The sequence below is a fragment of the Heterocephalus glaber genome, unplaced genomic scaffold (genome assembly GCF_053883595.1).
Source record: "Heterocephalus glaber isolate CG9 unplaced genomic scaffold, H.glaber_assembly_v1.0 deba00001863, whole genome shotgun sequence".
NCBI classification, from domain to species: Eukaryota; Metazoa; Chordata; class Mammalia; order Rodentia; family Bathyergidae; genus Heterocephalus; species Heterocephalus glaber.
The window spans coordinates 487,332-503,984 of NW_028258503.1; the positions used below are offsets into that span (position 1 = coordinate 487,332).

The following is a 16,653-nucleotide window of genomic DNA, read 5'->3' on the forward strand; positions in this document are numbered from 1 at the left end:
CAGCTCAGTGGGAACACCCTGGGCTCTAGCCCTTGTACTGCCAACAAAGGAAGGAAGGAAGGAAGGGAAAGAAAGAAAAAGCAAACAAGTAAATATCATTACTCTGGTCTCTATGACGTTCTTGCTTTTAAAGGTAGCGGCAGGCAATGTTGGGGCCCAGGTACAGTTTTAAAAACTTCTTTTTTCGGTACCGGGGATCGAACTCAGGACCTTGCACTTTCCAGGCAGGCGTGGCGCCATTGAGCTACATCCCTGGCCCCACTTTTTTTTTTTTTTTTTTCAAACGGTCTCGCTGTGTATTGCAGGCTGTCCTTGAACTCACTATGTAGCCCAGTCTGGTTTCAAACTCGCAGCGATCTTCCTGCCTCAGCCTCCCGAGTGCTGGGATTACAGGCGTGCGCCGCCGCGCCTAGCGTGAGCTAAAATTTTGTGTGACGCATTAAAATTTTTTGAGCTGGGCTGACAAGATTCTGACCCGAAACGTGGCTTTCAGGAAAGGATGGTGAGATGGGCAGCGTGTTTATTATCATCAGGCCGAGGGCTCCACTTCGAAAGAGATCCAAAGCTAGGACCGGTAAAGCTCCCTGGGACAGTCGGACCAGTCAGGCGCAGGTTGGTGTCTAAACGCAGGCTCCCCCGGGTCTCACTGGGGATGGAGTCACTCCGGAACTCCTTCCGGAGAGTGCAACCTGTTTGGGAGCGCGGGTGGGATCCGGCGTGGTCCCCATTCCCAGGCTTTAGCCTTGTCCAATCACAAAATCTCCACAAGAGATCTCCCTTTCCCGGGAGTCCCTATTGGTCTTTTCTGCAGCTCCCGCTTCTCCTCTGTGTCCCTGCTTCGCTTGTCGCTCCCCTGCGTGTAGCCAATGAGCACCCCTAGGTTGGGCTACTGGGCGAAGAAGGGGCGGTTCCTTCCCACGCATCAATAAATGCGCAGACTCCTGGGGTAGGGGTGGGGCTGTACCGGAAAACAAGCCAATCGCTCTTTCTCGGTGGCTGGCGGCTCTGGAGGCAGTTACTCGCTCGCTCACTTCCTCAAGATGGCGGCAGACAAGGACGGCGGTGGCTTGGGTGAAGTGGCTGTGGGGAATGGGCGGCGGCTCCACCTAGGGATTCCTGAGGCGGTGTTTGTGGTAAGGGTCCCGCCGTTCCCTGGCATCTTGGCTCGCGGCCGAGGACTGTTTCTTTGTGGCCCTCACCCAAGCCTAGAGTTGCGGGGAAGGAGCTGACCCCTCGGCCACTCTTCCTCCCACTCAGGGCGGACTGGGCTGTGTGGGGCTGGTCCTGAGGAAACGCAGTCCGGGGGCTGGAGGGAGCCGGGCGGGCGCTGGGAGGACGGGCCGTGGCCCCGAGGTGGCCTCCCTGCGGGAAGTGGAGAGGACCCTGGGGCGAAGGGAGGGCGGCTGTGCCGCAGCCTGTGCGGGTCGGGCTCTGGTGTCCGGACGCGGGTGGTAGGCAGAGGGCTCCAGTTAGAAGGTGTCTTGGGAAAACCACCGTGTAGCCCTGCTCTCCGTAGTGTGTGATTGTGTAATGTGGGGAATGCGTGGCACGCCGTTGAGGGCAGAGGCGGGGAACGCAATTTGGAGGGGTCGCAGAATCGGGAGGCCAAGCCATCAAACAGAAGCGAGTGGAAGCTATGGACCATAGTCTCTCATCAGGCTATCCACAGATAATTTGGGAAGCTATTAAAATAATGACAGTGAACCTCTGAATGGCTTTCCATGCCAGCATCATCTACCTTTCCTCTTTAGATGTGCTGCGCTTCTATGAAATTTCAAGGGGGTTTTCTGTGCCTTTTTGTTAATCATGTATAACATCCTTCAGACAACTCATTTCTTTTATTTAGACCACACTTTCTATTGTATATTTGCATTTTGAGATTGAATTTTGTAATTCGTTAGTCTGTGTTTTTTGTCCGAGCTGTGCCATTTAGTTTTTACGTTTATCTCAACTAATTGTAACAAGAAATAGAATTTGCTGAGTGTCAGATACTTTCTTAATTATTTCACAAAACCCTAGAGGGTAGTTATTGTTACCATTATTACCATTTTGAATATAATGAAACACAAATAGAGCACTGGAGTAACCGGCCCCAGGTAGGACAGGATATAGAGGTGTTCTCAATTTGAACTTGGGCAGTCTGTGGGCTCCAGAGCCTCTACCTATCCTCCTGCTCTGCTGCTAGGAGAGCAAGAGAGTACTCTTGCTTCTTGCCATTTCTCCCTATCCTACTATGGTGCCTGACACATAGTATAAGCTCCTAAGTTAAGTGTATAATTAAGTTTCCATACTACTCAAAGTACAGCATCCACAGTGCTCAGCTAGACATGACTTCAGAAATCTAATTCAGGAAAATAAACTTTATCTGAAGCTTTTATAAAGTCTTATAATGCTTTTCCCCCTAAGATTTTAATGGGTTAATTTTTCTAGGACTTAAAACTTCCACCAACATAAGGTAGTAAAGAACCCAAATTTACATAATAATTTTTGTTCCCAAACTTAACAGTGACATGGTATCTTAGAAAGAACATTAGATTCTACACAGACAAGGGTTTGAAACCCACCTTTCTTTCCCAATTGCTGCTTAGCCTTGAACATAACACTTTACCACTCTGAGCCGGTTTCTTTAACTTGCAAGTGTAGTAGGTGCTGAATAGATGTAACTTTCTACATTCATTAACAGGGATTATACCGTAGTCGTTAGAAGTTGTACCTGGCCTTTCCCACAACTCTACTGGTACAGTAATCTTTTTTTCTTTCATTGCTTTAATTGTTCTTTTTACCCTTATCTATCTGATGTACTCTTCATTTTTCATTATCTGGTTCAGATATTACCTCCTTGACGTTTTTCCTGCCCTGTACTTTAGAACAAAATTCTTGGTATTTTGTTTTATATTCCCACAGCGCATTGTGTTTAGAAAGTTTCCATATATCTTCATCTATTTCCTGATCCTTATCTAATTAACTAGCTTTTCTTCAAGGACTAGGTGGTACACATTAAAAAATTTTAAACAGTAAGCTTTACTTTTGCTTATTTCAAGAGATTGTTCTGTTTGCCTTTTAGGTTTATACTACTTTATTTCAACTACTTCATACTTAAGGAAGCATTAGTGGCTTACCTTGGGACCCATCATACTTGGCATGATTTTTATTGCCGAACTTGTTGAATTAAAAATAAGTAATAAAATCAATACTTTTGCCATGCACCATGTTGAATCATATTATGACCAGCACACATGAATAGGCAGTGTGTTTGATAAACTGGTAATTTTCATATGTACAGTACTACTAGGACCAAATGGGAAATGTATAAAGCAAGTGAGGTCATCCTTCTCTCCATACTTCTACAGTAAACAAAAAATAAGGTGAAAGAATAAATTAGCTACATAATGTATATAAATTATCTGAAATGGTCTCTTAATTTTTTCCTGTGCTACTGAGGATTGAATCCAAGGAGCACTGAGCTATATCCCCAGCCCTTTTTTACTTTCTATTTTGAGACAGAGTCTGGCTAAGTAGCCCAGGCTGACCTCCTAACTTTGGATTCTCCTACTACCTGAGACTTGAAAAACTGAGATTACTGGTGTGGGCCCCCACAACCAGTTCTTTAAGTTTTATAACTACTTTTTTAAAAGTTAAAAACAAGCCTTTGGAGAAAAAGAAACAAAGCCGTTTATGTTTTAAAAAGAAAATAGTAAAAAATCAAATTAGTGGTATAAATTCTAAAATTAGTAATTTATGTTTGTTTTTAAAGGAAGATGTAGATTCTTTCATGAAACAGCCTGGAAATGAGACTGCAGATACAGTACTAAAGAAGCTGGATGAACACTACCAGAAGTATAAGTTTATGGAACTCAATCTTGCTCAAAAGAAACGGAGGTAAGTATAACATTTCTTTTTAAAAAAATCTTATAAGGCTTGAACTTTTTTTGTTGTTTTTTTGAGGGAAGGTCTATGGATTATGTGGATCAGGTTGTCCTTGAACTCATCATGTAGCCCAGGTTGGCCTTGAACTCATGATCCTCCTGCTTCAGGCTTCTGAGTGCAAGGATTACTGGCTTGCACTCCAGGCTTTACATAAAATAAAATATCTGTGTATCAAATGTTTAGTTTGATGAATTTTGACAAATGTATCCAGCTCTCTCCAGAATTGATTCTTGCCCGGATCAGACTATTCCATCACCCCAGGAAGTTCCTTCATGACTTTTTCTAATCACACTCCCTATCTCCATAACCACTTTTTCCCCACAATGAATTAGTTTTGTTTGTTCTTAGACTTCATATAAATGGAAGTATTGGTAGTTACCGTTTTGTTTCAGCTTTCTCATACTTAGTGTAATACTTTGAAAATTCTCTTTGATATTGTATGTATTAGTAAATTAGTTTAAGTGCTGAGTTGTGTTCGATTGTGTATAGGTTTACTGCAGTTTTAATATATTTTAATCTGTTTGCCTATTGGTAGACATTTGGAATACTTCCTCCTTTTGGCTTTGTCTTGATGTGAGCATATATTTTCATTTCTCCTAGATAATATCTAGAGGTGGAATTGCTGAAGTGTATGTTTGATTTTATGAGAAACTGCCAGAGTCCTCCCAGGTGACAATACCATGTTATGTTCCTACCAAGAGTGTATGAGAGTTACAGCTGTTTCACATTACTAGTCTAAGGATAGTTTTGCAAACATAACAGAATGAATATTGAAGACTTTATTCCAAAGAATCTAGGATGATAGCGTTGATCCGTCTAATTTTGCTAGTGAAAGATCCATAGGGATTTGACTTTTCCAAGATTTCATGAATAGGCATAGGTCAAAGGAATCCTTGCTCTCAATTTGTACTACATTTTTTATATAGCTTATAAAGTGAATTCACTATAATATTTGTGTATATTTGCATTGTGTAGGTCTCAGTATTCTGTCAGTTAAATATTCATGGAATATCAATCACATGCCACATGAAATAAAGTTTAGTATCTGCTTTCAGTACAATACAAGGACATAGTCTAGGGTGTATGCTAGGTATGTAAATAAAATAAGTAGTAGAGATGCTTTGTTACTAAGTCCTAAGTTAGCATAGGGCAAAGCATGATCTGGAAGAAGCTTCCAAGAGCAGCAGATGACTAACATTTCAAAGGTTGGATATGAGTTAGGAGGCAGGTGAAAGGGAAGAATAGTCTGAGCATGAGGTCCGTAATTTTGTTTTTAGATAAATATTATCATTTGATTTTGGTGAAAATGGAAGAAATTTGAATATGGAGTGAATATTAGATGAGATGAAAAGTCATTGGCATGGACAAACAGCAGGATAGATAGAAAACACCGAACAGTATGCTCTCATTTTAGAAAACTTTCAATGCACACAAATATCTGGAATGACCCACACTAAAGGTGTATTAACAGCTAGGTATGGTGGGGCACAGAGGATCTCGGGTTTGAGGCCAGCTTGGACTACATAGTGAGTTCAAGGCCAGTCTGAATTACAAAGTGAGAACCTGCCTAAAAAAACCAGAAAGAAAGAAAATGTATTAGTAGTAATCTGTATGGTAAAAATGCAGTATTTTTCTTATTTTGGCCTGTTTGTATCTTTATATAATGTACATACATGTACTGCTTTTGAAAGTGTGTTTTTTCTTTGGTACCGGGGATTGAACTCGAGTCCTTGAGCTTGCGCAGCAGGTGGCGAAACCACTGAGCTAAATCCCCGGCCCCACATGTACTGCTTTTGTGATGATGAAAGTTTGTTTTTATTTTTAAAACGAAGAATAAAGTCATTAGATTAGAGATAACCTACAGGAAGGTTACATAGAGAAGAAAATGAACTTGAGATCAAGCCCTGGGGAAGAGGGGGAAATTTGTGTATCAAAGAAAGTTAATATTGCTAACTCTAGTACTGTGGTATAGTAGGACGCTCACTCCAGCTTTACGTAGGCTTTATGCCTTAATGTGGGGGTGGAAATTACAGCATATACCTATACCCTTCCTAACTAACTAGATATACTTGGGATACGTTAGTGAACTAAACAATGTGTCTGTTCCTGGGGAGATCATAGTCTAGTGAAATCTAGACACTAAAAATTCAGTAATTATTTATTGTGTACCTAACATGTTCCAGGCATCATCCTAGACATTTAAAAACAAACAGGTGAAATTTTGTGTCCTCATGGAGATGACATTCTAGTGAGAGAAAAATTTATATTGTAGGTTACAAGGTGCTTAGGTGCTACGCAAGTAGGAAATAAAGAATGAAGGATGTGAATGTCAGGAGGTAGCAGCGGCTAAGTGTTTTGAGAAGGTGAATAACATGATCAGACTACGTGAATCACTTGGGTTGTTGCTTGAGAATCTCAAGGGCAGAAGCAAAGCCTTTTTACTAATGAAGCTAAGGTTGATGATGACTTGGACCAGGGTGGTAGCAGGGAGAGGTGGTAGGAGAGAGTCAAATTGTGAATCTAGTTTGAAGTTGGAACCAGCACGATGTGGTAGATTGGAGGTGGGTTGTAAGAGGGAGGCATGAAGGTGCCTCTGAGGTCCAAGTTGTTAAGAGAGTAGTTGTCTGCGATGGGCAAGAGTGGGGAGATCAGTTTTGGACACATTTGAGAAGCCTTTTGGACATCCAAGTGGAAATATTAAGTAGGCAGTTAAATATATGAGTCTGAAATTTGGAGAGGTCTGGGCTGGAGATAAACATTTGCAAATCATCCGGAAAAAAATCAAGATTAAAAAGAAACTGCCTATGAGGTTAAAGGGAAACCAGGAGACTGGGATACTGGAAGCCAAACTAGGAAAATTCACAGAGGAGGAAATGATCTGTGTCAAATAACTGCTAATGGCAAAGGTAAAATGAGAACTGAGAATGGACTTGAACTAAATAAAGTGAAAGTTATTGGTGTTCTAGATGGGAATAGCACCTGTCAAGTGTTTTAGAAAAGAGTGGTAGAATAATTGGACAGAGTGAATGAAGAAAACTTTCTTGAGCTGTACCTATTTAATAGTGGGTTGGTTCTCTTTATTTGTAGTTCTTTTTATGCATTGGATACTGTTATGGTTTACCATTAGAACATCCCCCCAAAGCCTCATGTGTTTAGAGGTGGGGCTTTTGGGAGATGAATGGATCGTGGGGGTGGTGTACTCATAAGTGGGTTAATCTGTTGAGTTTTATAGCTAAATGTGCTGTTAGGAGACGGGGGTCTGACCTGGAAAGATGGATCTCCCTCTCTGACTCCTCCCTTCTCTCTGCTTTCTGGCTGCTATGATGTGAGTGGCTTCCCTCTGCCAGACTTTCCATTCTGCCCTTCTGGCTTTGGATCCTGCCGACTATTATGGACTGAATCTCTAAAAACCTAGAGCCAAAATAAAACCTTTATTCCTTTAAGTTGTGGGTCTTGAGTGTTTCGTCCTAGTGATGAGAAAGTTATTAAGACAGATACTAATCCTTCTAGGTTAGGTATTAGTTTTTGCATTGCTGGGGCACAATACCTGACTCCTACAACTTAAAGGAGGACAAGTATAATTTGGCTTTTGGTTTTAGGGCATTCAGTATGTGATCAGCCAGCTTCAAGGCAGAGGCATCATGGCAGAAGGGCCTGGTAGAGCAAAGATGCTTTAGTTCATGGCATCTGGGAGGCTGAGCAGAGGAACAGTGCCACAGAGAAAGGGGCAAAGGATCAGACAGCACCCAAGATCACACTTCTGTGACCCACCTAGCCACACCATCTCTTGGGTGGTTCCCAAGCCAGTTAGGTTGACATAATCAAGCTTAACTGTCACAGGTTGTATGTATGAGAAATTGTTCTTCCTTTTGTAACCTGTCCTTTTTTATTTCTTTATGATTTCTTTTGATTAATTTAATTAATCTTAATTTAAATGTTTCCAGTCTCTTTATAGTTAGTACTTTTTATATCTTGTTTACAATCCTGTGTTATATTTCATATTCAGAAAGGCAAACACCTGTTCTAAAAGATTTTAAATTTTGTATTTCATATTTAAGGTCTTAATTCCTTAGAACTTCTTTTTATCTACATGTGGCAAACTTCCATTTTCTTTATGTAAATATACTATTTGACTCAGGACCAATTGTTTTTCTTTTTGCTGTATTAGAAGTTGAACCCAGGGGTGTCTACCACTGGGCAACATCCCCAACTCTTTTCTTAAATTTTTTTAAATTTTGAGACAGGGTCTTGCTATATTGCCCAGGCTAGCCTTGAAATTGTGATCCTCTTGTCTCAGACTCCAGAGTAACTGGTATTACAGACGTGCACCACCATGCCCAGGAACCATTTGATTTTAATGTAGTCTGATTCAGTAATTCATAGTGCTTTTTCTATTCTCTTTAGGAAATCTCTGCCTATTCCAAGTTCATGAAGATGCCTTATGTTTTCTTCTAAAAGCTGTGAATTTTAGGCTTGTTTCTTTGCTGTTTTAAAGAGGCAGAGAATATCTAGTTGTGTCCCTTTTTAGGATGTTCAATGCCTATGTCTATTAATTTTGAGTTGCAAAATGACACACAAATTCTTTTTTTTTCATTTATTAAAAAGCTGGCCTATTTCTTTAAAGAGAAATGTCACTTCATGTACTGTTTGGTAAAAGTGACTGCAGTAAATCAGTTCACCTCTCAGGTTTTTCCCTGGCAGTCTTATCTTCACGTCCCCCTCACCTCAGCAGCTCTCTGTTCTCTTCCAGCAGAGGAGTTGTATGTTTTCTCTGGCTGCTGGAGTGGTTTGAGGTGAGAAGGCTGGCCTACTGCCAGCTACTCATCTTAACAAAGCAGTTTCGGTCGTTTTTATTTTTAATGTGTTAGGTACATACAGTTTGAGGATTATTATAGCTTCTTGGTTTTAACTGTATATAATAATGCTTATTGTCTTAAAGTCTGTTTTATTGGATACTAATAGTATCCTTGGTGGTTCTTTAATATTGCCTTGGTGTGCTCTTTTACAGTCTCTTCTTCCAAACGTTCTTTTGTCTAAGGGTGTTCTGTGTAAACAACATGTGGTTGTTTTTAGGTTCAGCCTTTTTAGATAAACTGATTTTCTGCATGCTTTAAAAATAATCCACTTTTGTTGTTATTTCACTATAATTTGTGTGAATGTATTTTTGCTTTTCTTAGTTGATACATGTCAGCTTCCTGTAACTATAGATGCTTGTTTAAATTATATTTACCCATAAAAGATTTTCCTTTTGCCAGGAGCTGCTGAGGGGATTCCAGCCTTGGACCATTTGAGCCTAGTTCCAGGTTCTTGTATTTCACTTCTGAAAGCCCACTGAGCTGCAGGGCAGAGGCCCAGCTGGAATGGGCACCTACCTCCCTTCCATGACATTACCTTTTGCCATTCCTTACTGCTCAACACAAAGCCTTTTTTTGTTCTTTTCCTTTTTATTTTTCTGGAATTTTCTTCACCCACATGATATTGGCTATGCAGCAATCCTATTTTTGTGCCTGATCTAGTTGTTTTACAGCAGATAGATATATATAGTTTGAACCCTAATCTTTTCTTTGTATATGTTGTAAATCTTTTCTTGCAGCCTGTTATTTAACTTTACCTTCAAGCTTATATAAAAGTTATTCAGTATTTCATAATCTACATGTGGTCATCTTTTTCTGTTACCTAAATAATCATCAAACTTTTTTCTAGTTTTTGTAACTGACACGTACTAATTGTACTTATCTATGGAGTATAGTGTGATATTTCAATACATGTATACAATGTATAATCAAATAAAGGTATTAGCATTTCCATCTCATTATTTTTTTTTGGAAGCTTTGAGCTCCTCTATTCTAGTTCTTCATAAAATATAAAATATTATAAACTGTAGTCATTCTACTATGTTATGAACCACTAGAACTTATTACCTCTATGTAACTGTTTTGGTACCAAATATTCAACCTTTTTCTATCCTCCCCTCTCCCTACCCTTCCTGTCACTATTCTACTCTCTTCTACTTTGAGATGAACTTCTTTAGATGCCACATATGATTTTGACTTACTTTGGCTTATTTCACTTAACATACTGTCCTTCAGATCCATCAGTGTTGTCATAAATGATAAGATTTAATTGTTTTATGGCAGAATAATACTTATTGCATATCTTTTTTGTGTAGGGGGCCCAGTAGGGACTCAACTCAGGATCTTCACACTGAGCTACATCTCCAGCCCTTTCTAGTTTTTATTTTGAGACAGTTTTACTAAGGTGCCCAGGTGGGACTTGAATTTGTGATCCTTCTGCTTCATTTGTCCTCAGTGTTGGAATTATAGCCATGTGCTGTCCTGTCTGGCTCCATTGTGTATCTATACCACATTTTAAAAATCCACCCATCTGTTGGTTGATTCCATATCTTGGCTGTTTGTAAACAGAGCTGCAGGTAATCTCTTTTATGTTGATTTCATTTCCTTGGGCTCTGTACCTAGTGGGTATGTCCTTTATATAGCATATGAATTTGAGGCCTTTTTTAGTTGGAAATTTTGTGATTAATCATATTTCTACATTTTTTCTTTCATCTGTTAATTATTTGTCTCTTTCTTCTTATGGGATTCCTGTTAATGTATGTTGACACTTCTGCCTTCCATTTCTCTTCCTTGCTTCTAATTTTTGTCATTTGTCTTTTGGCAATTAGATGGATATCCATGTGTTAATTATTTCATCCATTACATTTTTTATATCTGTAGTTTTGGTCAGTTCTTAGAATTACTTGTTCTTCGTATTAACCAGTATTTATTCTTTCTGTTTGAGGTATTTAAAAATACTGAATATATAATCTTTTAGTATTTGTTAATTTTGTTTTATACGATAGAGGTTGTTGAGTTTGTTGTCTTTATTTTATTTTGAATTGATCATTCTTTTCCCTGTCAGCTCGTATTCCTTTAGAGATGTTATGTACTTTGGTCGGTAATATATGTGGAAGTAGGGGGCAATTTAAGTTCCTCCTGGTGGATAGGACAGGGGCAGTGCTGCTGGTGTTACAGACTAGGGCACAGCCATCTGACAGATGCTTCTTCTCAACCAGGTAACTCCACCTTTGGTAGATTCTCTCTGTTCCTTTGCCCTTGGTTGTCTTTGCTGTCGTCATCCCAGGTAGTGGAATGTTGGAGTGAGGAGAGTGCTGTTCATTCTCAGCTTCATTGCTTGGTTCTCTCCCTCTATCTGGCCAGTTCTCTCTTTTTCCTTACCTATAGGAGTGATGGGGGTAGATAATGATTCACCCAGGAGAATTCAGAGGACATTCAGATGATTTTTGTATATTTTCTTACAGTGTGACAAGTGAATACACTGAGATTTCAGTGTGCTTTGCCTGGTGTTTAGCTGTGGTGTATGTATTGGCTACTTATCGGGGTGGCTGCATTGGAGCGGAGGCTAATGGTTTTGAATTTGGAATATAATATACTTGAATATGTATTACTTTAAGATTAGCTGTAATCTATTTGAAATGCAAGTAATCAAATGTAGAACTTCTGAATCACTTCTGTAGAATATGATCTGCTGTAGACTAAAGTAGCATTGGGAAGTTTGACATATAGAATAGGGCTTTCTACATAATACATATCCAATACATATTTGCTCTTATAGCTTCAATATTTTCATTAAACTTTTATAACTTTAACATTTTAGAACTATTTTATTAAATGTGTTTTCCGTTAGTACATATTATACAGAGTGGTTTCATTGTGACATTCCCATACATGTATATAACATATTTTGATCGTATTCACCCCATCATTAGCTTCCAGTACCTCCTCCTCGGTCCTCCCAGTACTCTCCCTTTTACTTTCTTTCTTTTTTTTTAGATTCCACATATGAGAGAAACATGCAATACTTGTCTGAGTCTGGGATATTTTGCTTAACATGATGATCTCTAATTCTATTCATTTTCCTGCAAATGACATGATTTCATTCTTTATAGCCGAAAAATACCCCATTGTGTATGTACATCACATTTTCTTTATCCATTCATCTGTTGATAAACACCTAGGCCAGTGGTAGTGAACCTACAGCACATAGCGGGCTGTGTGTATCACTGAAAACTCTAAAATGTTTGCCATCACTGAGCTAGGCCAATTCATAACTTGACTGTTGTAAACAGTGCCATGATAAGCGTGGGTGTGTAGATGTCTGTATAGTATGCTGACATTGATTTCTTGAGATTTATACCCATGAGTGTGATGTATGGTAGTTTTATTTTTAGTGTTTTGAGGAACCTCCATACTGATTTCCATAGTGGTTGTACTAGTTTACATTTTCACCAACTGTGTGGCAGGTTCCTTTTCCCCTGCATTCTCACCAACATCTATTATTTTTTGTATTCTTGATGATAGCCATTCTGACTGGGGTGTGATGGAATCTCAGTGTACTTTTTATTGCAGTGCATTTTTGACTTAAAATGTTGAGCATGTTTTCATATAAATATTGGCCATTTGTACTTCTTTTTAGAAATGTCTTTTCACTTAATCTGCCCATTTATTAATCAGATCACTTGATCATTGGTGATAATTGTGTGTGTGTGTGTGTGTGTGTGTGTGTGTGAGATGCATGCGTGTGCAGTACTAGGGATTGAACCCAGGGCCTTTGCACTAGGCTGCACCTCAGCTGTTTTTTTTGTTTTGTTTTTTGAGACAGGGTCTCACTGAGTTGCATAGACTTGAACTTGGAATTCTTCTGCCTCAGCCTCCTCAAGTGCTAGGATTACAGATGTACAGACCTGTCTGTGTTCTTTATATATTCTTTATACATGTATATTTATTTATATATTCTTTATATATTAATCCTCTGTCAGAAGAGTAGGTGGCAAAGATTTTCTCCCATTCTGTGGGCTGTTAATTGTTTGCTTTACTGTGCAGAAACTTTAATTTGATAGAGTCCCATTAGTTGGTTCTTGATATTATTTCCTATTAGAGTTCCTTTTAGGAAGTCTTTGCCTATGCCTGTGATTGCAAGTGTTTCCTCTGTGTTTTCTTTTAGCATTTTTAAAGTATCAGGTTTTATATCTAGGTCTTTGATCCATTCTGAGTTGATTTTTGTGTACGGTGAGAGGGATCTAGTTTCAGTTTTTCACATGTGGATATCCAGTTTTCCCACACCATTTGTTAAAGAGACTGTTTTTTTCTCCAATATGTGAAATGGCTCTAGGTGCAGGGGTTTGTTTCTGTGTGTTTTCTGTCCTATTCCATTTGTCTTCATATCTGTTTTTGTCCAAGTACTACCTTGTTTTTGTTACTATGGGTTCATAGTATAAATTGAAGTCAGGCATTGTGATACTTTCAGCGTTGCTATTTTTGATCTGAATTGCTTTGGCTATTTGAGATTTTTTGTGCTTGCATATGAATTTTAAGATTTTTTTCTGGTTCAGTGAAGAATTTCATTAATATTTTGATGGGGATTTTTAGATATTGTCATTTTACAAATATTTGTGTCTTATATCTAAAATAGCATAAATATTTAAAGTAAAATTTGTGAATTTCTGTATGAAATAAGATATTTTTTATTTGTAAATAGTTCTAAAGAGAATGTATCACTAGAAAATGCAAAACTAGTAAGAGTATGTCCTGGTATTTTTGCCTGCAAAATACTAAGTGGACCTTTTTCTCGTTCATAGACTAAAAGGTCAGATTCCTGAAATTAAGCAGACTTTGGCAATTCTAAAATACATGCAGAAGAAAAAAGTAAGTGCATTTTTGTGTATAAATTTGAGCAGACCAGGATACTTTGGCAGACTTGTCTTCTTCGACTCATTGGCTGCTGGTATCTGATCTATGCTATATAAACCAGTTTGACTAATGTTACAAAGTGCTTCTGTACAAAATGAGGCTTTGTGCCTTTCCCTAAAAGTCATGTTTAATTCTAAGGCCCATACTTGGATTGTTTTATTTATGTGTAGTGTTTGTGAAGTTTAAATGCAATTAGAAAATGTTTTAGGTATAAAAAAATACCTTATTTTGAAGTAACAAGCATCTAAGGATTTCTGTTGATTGTCGTCCTCCCTAAGAAATAGGAGGGAGTCTAAGATTTATACAGCTAGAAAAAAAATCTTAGGGATAGTCTTGTTTCAGGTTCTCAAGGTTCTCATTTTATAGTTGAGTAAATAATTACAGAGAGGGCTGGGGATTTAGCTCAGCGGTTCCGCTGCCTGCCTCGCAAGCACAAGGTCCCGAGTTTGATCCCTGGTACCAAAAGGAATTATAGAGAGATTAATTAACACTTCACCAATATCACATAGCTAGTTAAATTTCATAAGCATATTATTGTATTCAAAAGATTGTGTGCACACATGATTTATTACTTGAATGATAGAATACCTACATTTCTAGTACATTATTATGTGTGGTGAACTTTGTAAGAGGATTTCAGAAATTGCTTGGGAATGAATTGCCAATAAAGTAATGATAATAGCTAATTCTTTTTTTTTTTTTCGTACCTGGGATTGAACTCAGGACCTTGGATAATAGCTAGTTCTTATGTAGCACTTATATAATTTGCATGTAGTACTTTGTGAACTAGACACTGTGTGCATTAGTGAATTCAGTACTTATCATTGTATTGGTAGATACATGGACTGTTATTATCCTTATTTTAAAGATGAACCTGAGACATGGAGAGATTAAATGAGCTGCCAAATTTATATTCCCAGCTATCTGGTGATAGTATTCATTTCTTTTCCAGCTATACTTAGTCTGCATGATGGTACTATTTTAAATATCTTAAGTTCAGCTGTGGAATCTGTCCTTTATAATCTTGATATCAAATTGGCCTGTTTCTGATACTGTCATTTTTTTTAAAGGAGTCTACCACTTCACTGGAAACCAGATTCTTACTGGCAGATAACCTGTACTGCAAAGCTTTTGTTCCTCCTACTGATAAAGTGTGTTTGTGGTTGGGGGTAAGTAAATGTTATTTGACATTAAGTGATATTTGACATTAAGTGATATTGTAAACCAATGTGTTTTGCCCAGGAAAACAGTATTGCTTGAGCTGTCTAAAGTGTTGATCTCCTTTTCATTGTAGAAGGAACAAAAAGGACAGAATTCCAATGGTCTCTGTGAGAAACTGACTAGAAATACAAGTGTGGTGATGATAGCAGCAAAACATGCTGAAGTCTCTCCTAATCAAGACCAAACTCAAACCCTACTTCTTCTCTGGCTAATGTTTTGTGTCTGTTAAATATAATAGAAGGGAGAGCAATAGAAGTAAAATGGAAAGTACTGCTGAACTTCTAATGTTTTTTCTGTGACAGAGTGTAATAGTTCTAGAAAGAGCCCTTTGAATTTAAGGAGAAAAGATAATTATGAAAACCTTGAGGTTAGTATCCATTTAAAAAAATACATTTCAATTTAAGATTTTTCATATACCTTATCTATGATTTTTCTGTTTTTCTTCTTTCAGTCCCTTGGTTGTCCAGCTAGCTCTCTGCAGGTCTTATTACCTCTAGCAAGTTTCAATATGCAGCAGCAAGCCATACTCTACCCTTCCTGTTGTCTTGAGATTGTCCCTAACAAGTGGTCTAGTGCTGTGACACACAGGCTCGTCATCCTCCTGATTTTGTTCCTTGTAATATTTTCAGAGTTTGTATAAAATTTACAGTTTATCCTACAACCCTAATTCCCATACTTAATTTGGTTTTAGTTCTATATTTAGAAAGGATGGTATTGCTAAGGTTTACTGTAGTCCCTTGAAGCATAGAAACTACACCAAAATATGTATATTGAGTGACCATGAATTTTTTTGGTAGAAATTGCATGACCTTTTGGTTCATAAAATAAAGAAATTAATTTTTGTGGTGCTGGGGGTTGAACCCAGATCCTGTGCACTGAGCTACATCTGCAGTGCTTTATTTTTTTATTTTAAGAGAAGGTCTTGCTAAGTTACTAAGTTTTACAGGCTAGACACTATCTTCTGATCCCCAGCCTTAGCCTCCTAGAATGCTGGGATTACAGGCATGTGCTACCACAGCCTGCCCAGGAAAGAGGAGGAGGGGGAGGGGGAGGGGGAGGAGGGTGGTAGTGTGTCTGTGTGTCTGTGTGTCTATGTATAGAATGTGATTTTGCTCCTATTTCTTCTATTAACATTTTTGGGAATAATAAATATACATATGTTTGATCTTCTTTGTTTTCAGTGTCTGTGGTCTTCTCTGTTTACAGATATTGGATCTTTTCCGTTTTCTGTGATTTCCTGTGGCCTCTTCTATATGAGCTTGTATTTTTTCTTGGAGTTAATCTGTTTTATTTTTTCTACTCTCTTTCATAACTGTTTTTCTTCTTTTTTTCATTTTCCTTGCTGAGTTCTTCTAGTTCTTTTCATCTTTTTGTTTTTATTCTATACTTCTTAGTTGAATGTTTGAATCCAGATTTCCGCTATAGACCAGGACCTGCCACAGTCTTTCCCATTTCAGTAAATGGCAGAACCTTTTGACTTGTTAAGAACAAAAACCCTGGAGTTATCTTTGACTCTTCTTTCTTGTATCTCTCAACCAGTCCTTCAGTAAACCTTATTGGTTCTTTCACTGCTGAAGCCAACTATTTCTCACCTTTCTGCTGCTACTACCCTACTACAGGCCATCATTATGGCCAAAACTGTGGAAATACGGTTGATATTAGTTTGCTAGGGATGCCGTAATAAAGTAGTCAGATCTTGGTGCTCACCTGCTTTTTAAAAAAATTTTATTACTATATT

At 38.3% G+C, this 16,653-nt stretch overlaps 1 protein-coding gene across 1 annotated transcript in view; it reads left to right on the plus strand.

Moving 5' to 3' along the window:
* Positions 1 to 944: 944 nt before the first annotated feature.
* Positions 945 to 16,653, plus strand: part of Vbp1 (VHL binding protein 1) — a 33,961-nt gene continuing 18,252 nt past the window's right edge. The window contains exons 1-4 of the mRNA XM_004875174.3: positions 945 to 1,133; positions 3,755 to 3,879; positions 13,583 to 13,649; positions 14,765 to 14,863. Coding sequence (XP_004875231.1) covers positions 1,041 to 1,133; positions 3,755 to 3,879; positions 13,583 to 13,649; positions 14,765 to 14,863 — 384 coding nt within the window. The 5' untranslated portion in view covers positions 945 to 1,040. The remainder of the gene's footprint in view (positions 1,134 to 3,754; positions 3,880 to 13,582; positions 13,650 to 14,764; positions 14,864 to 16,653) is intronic.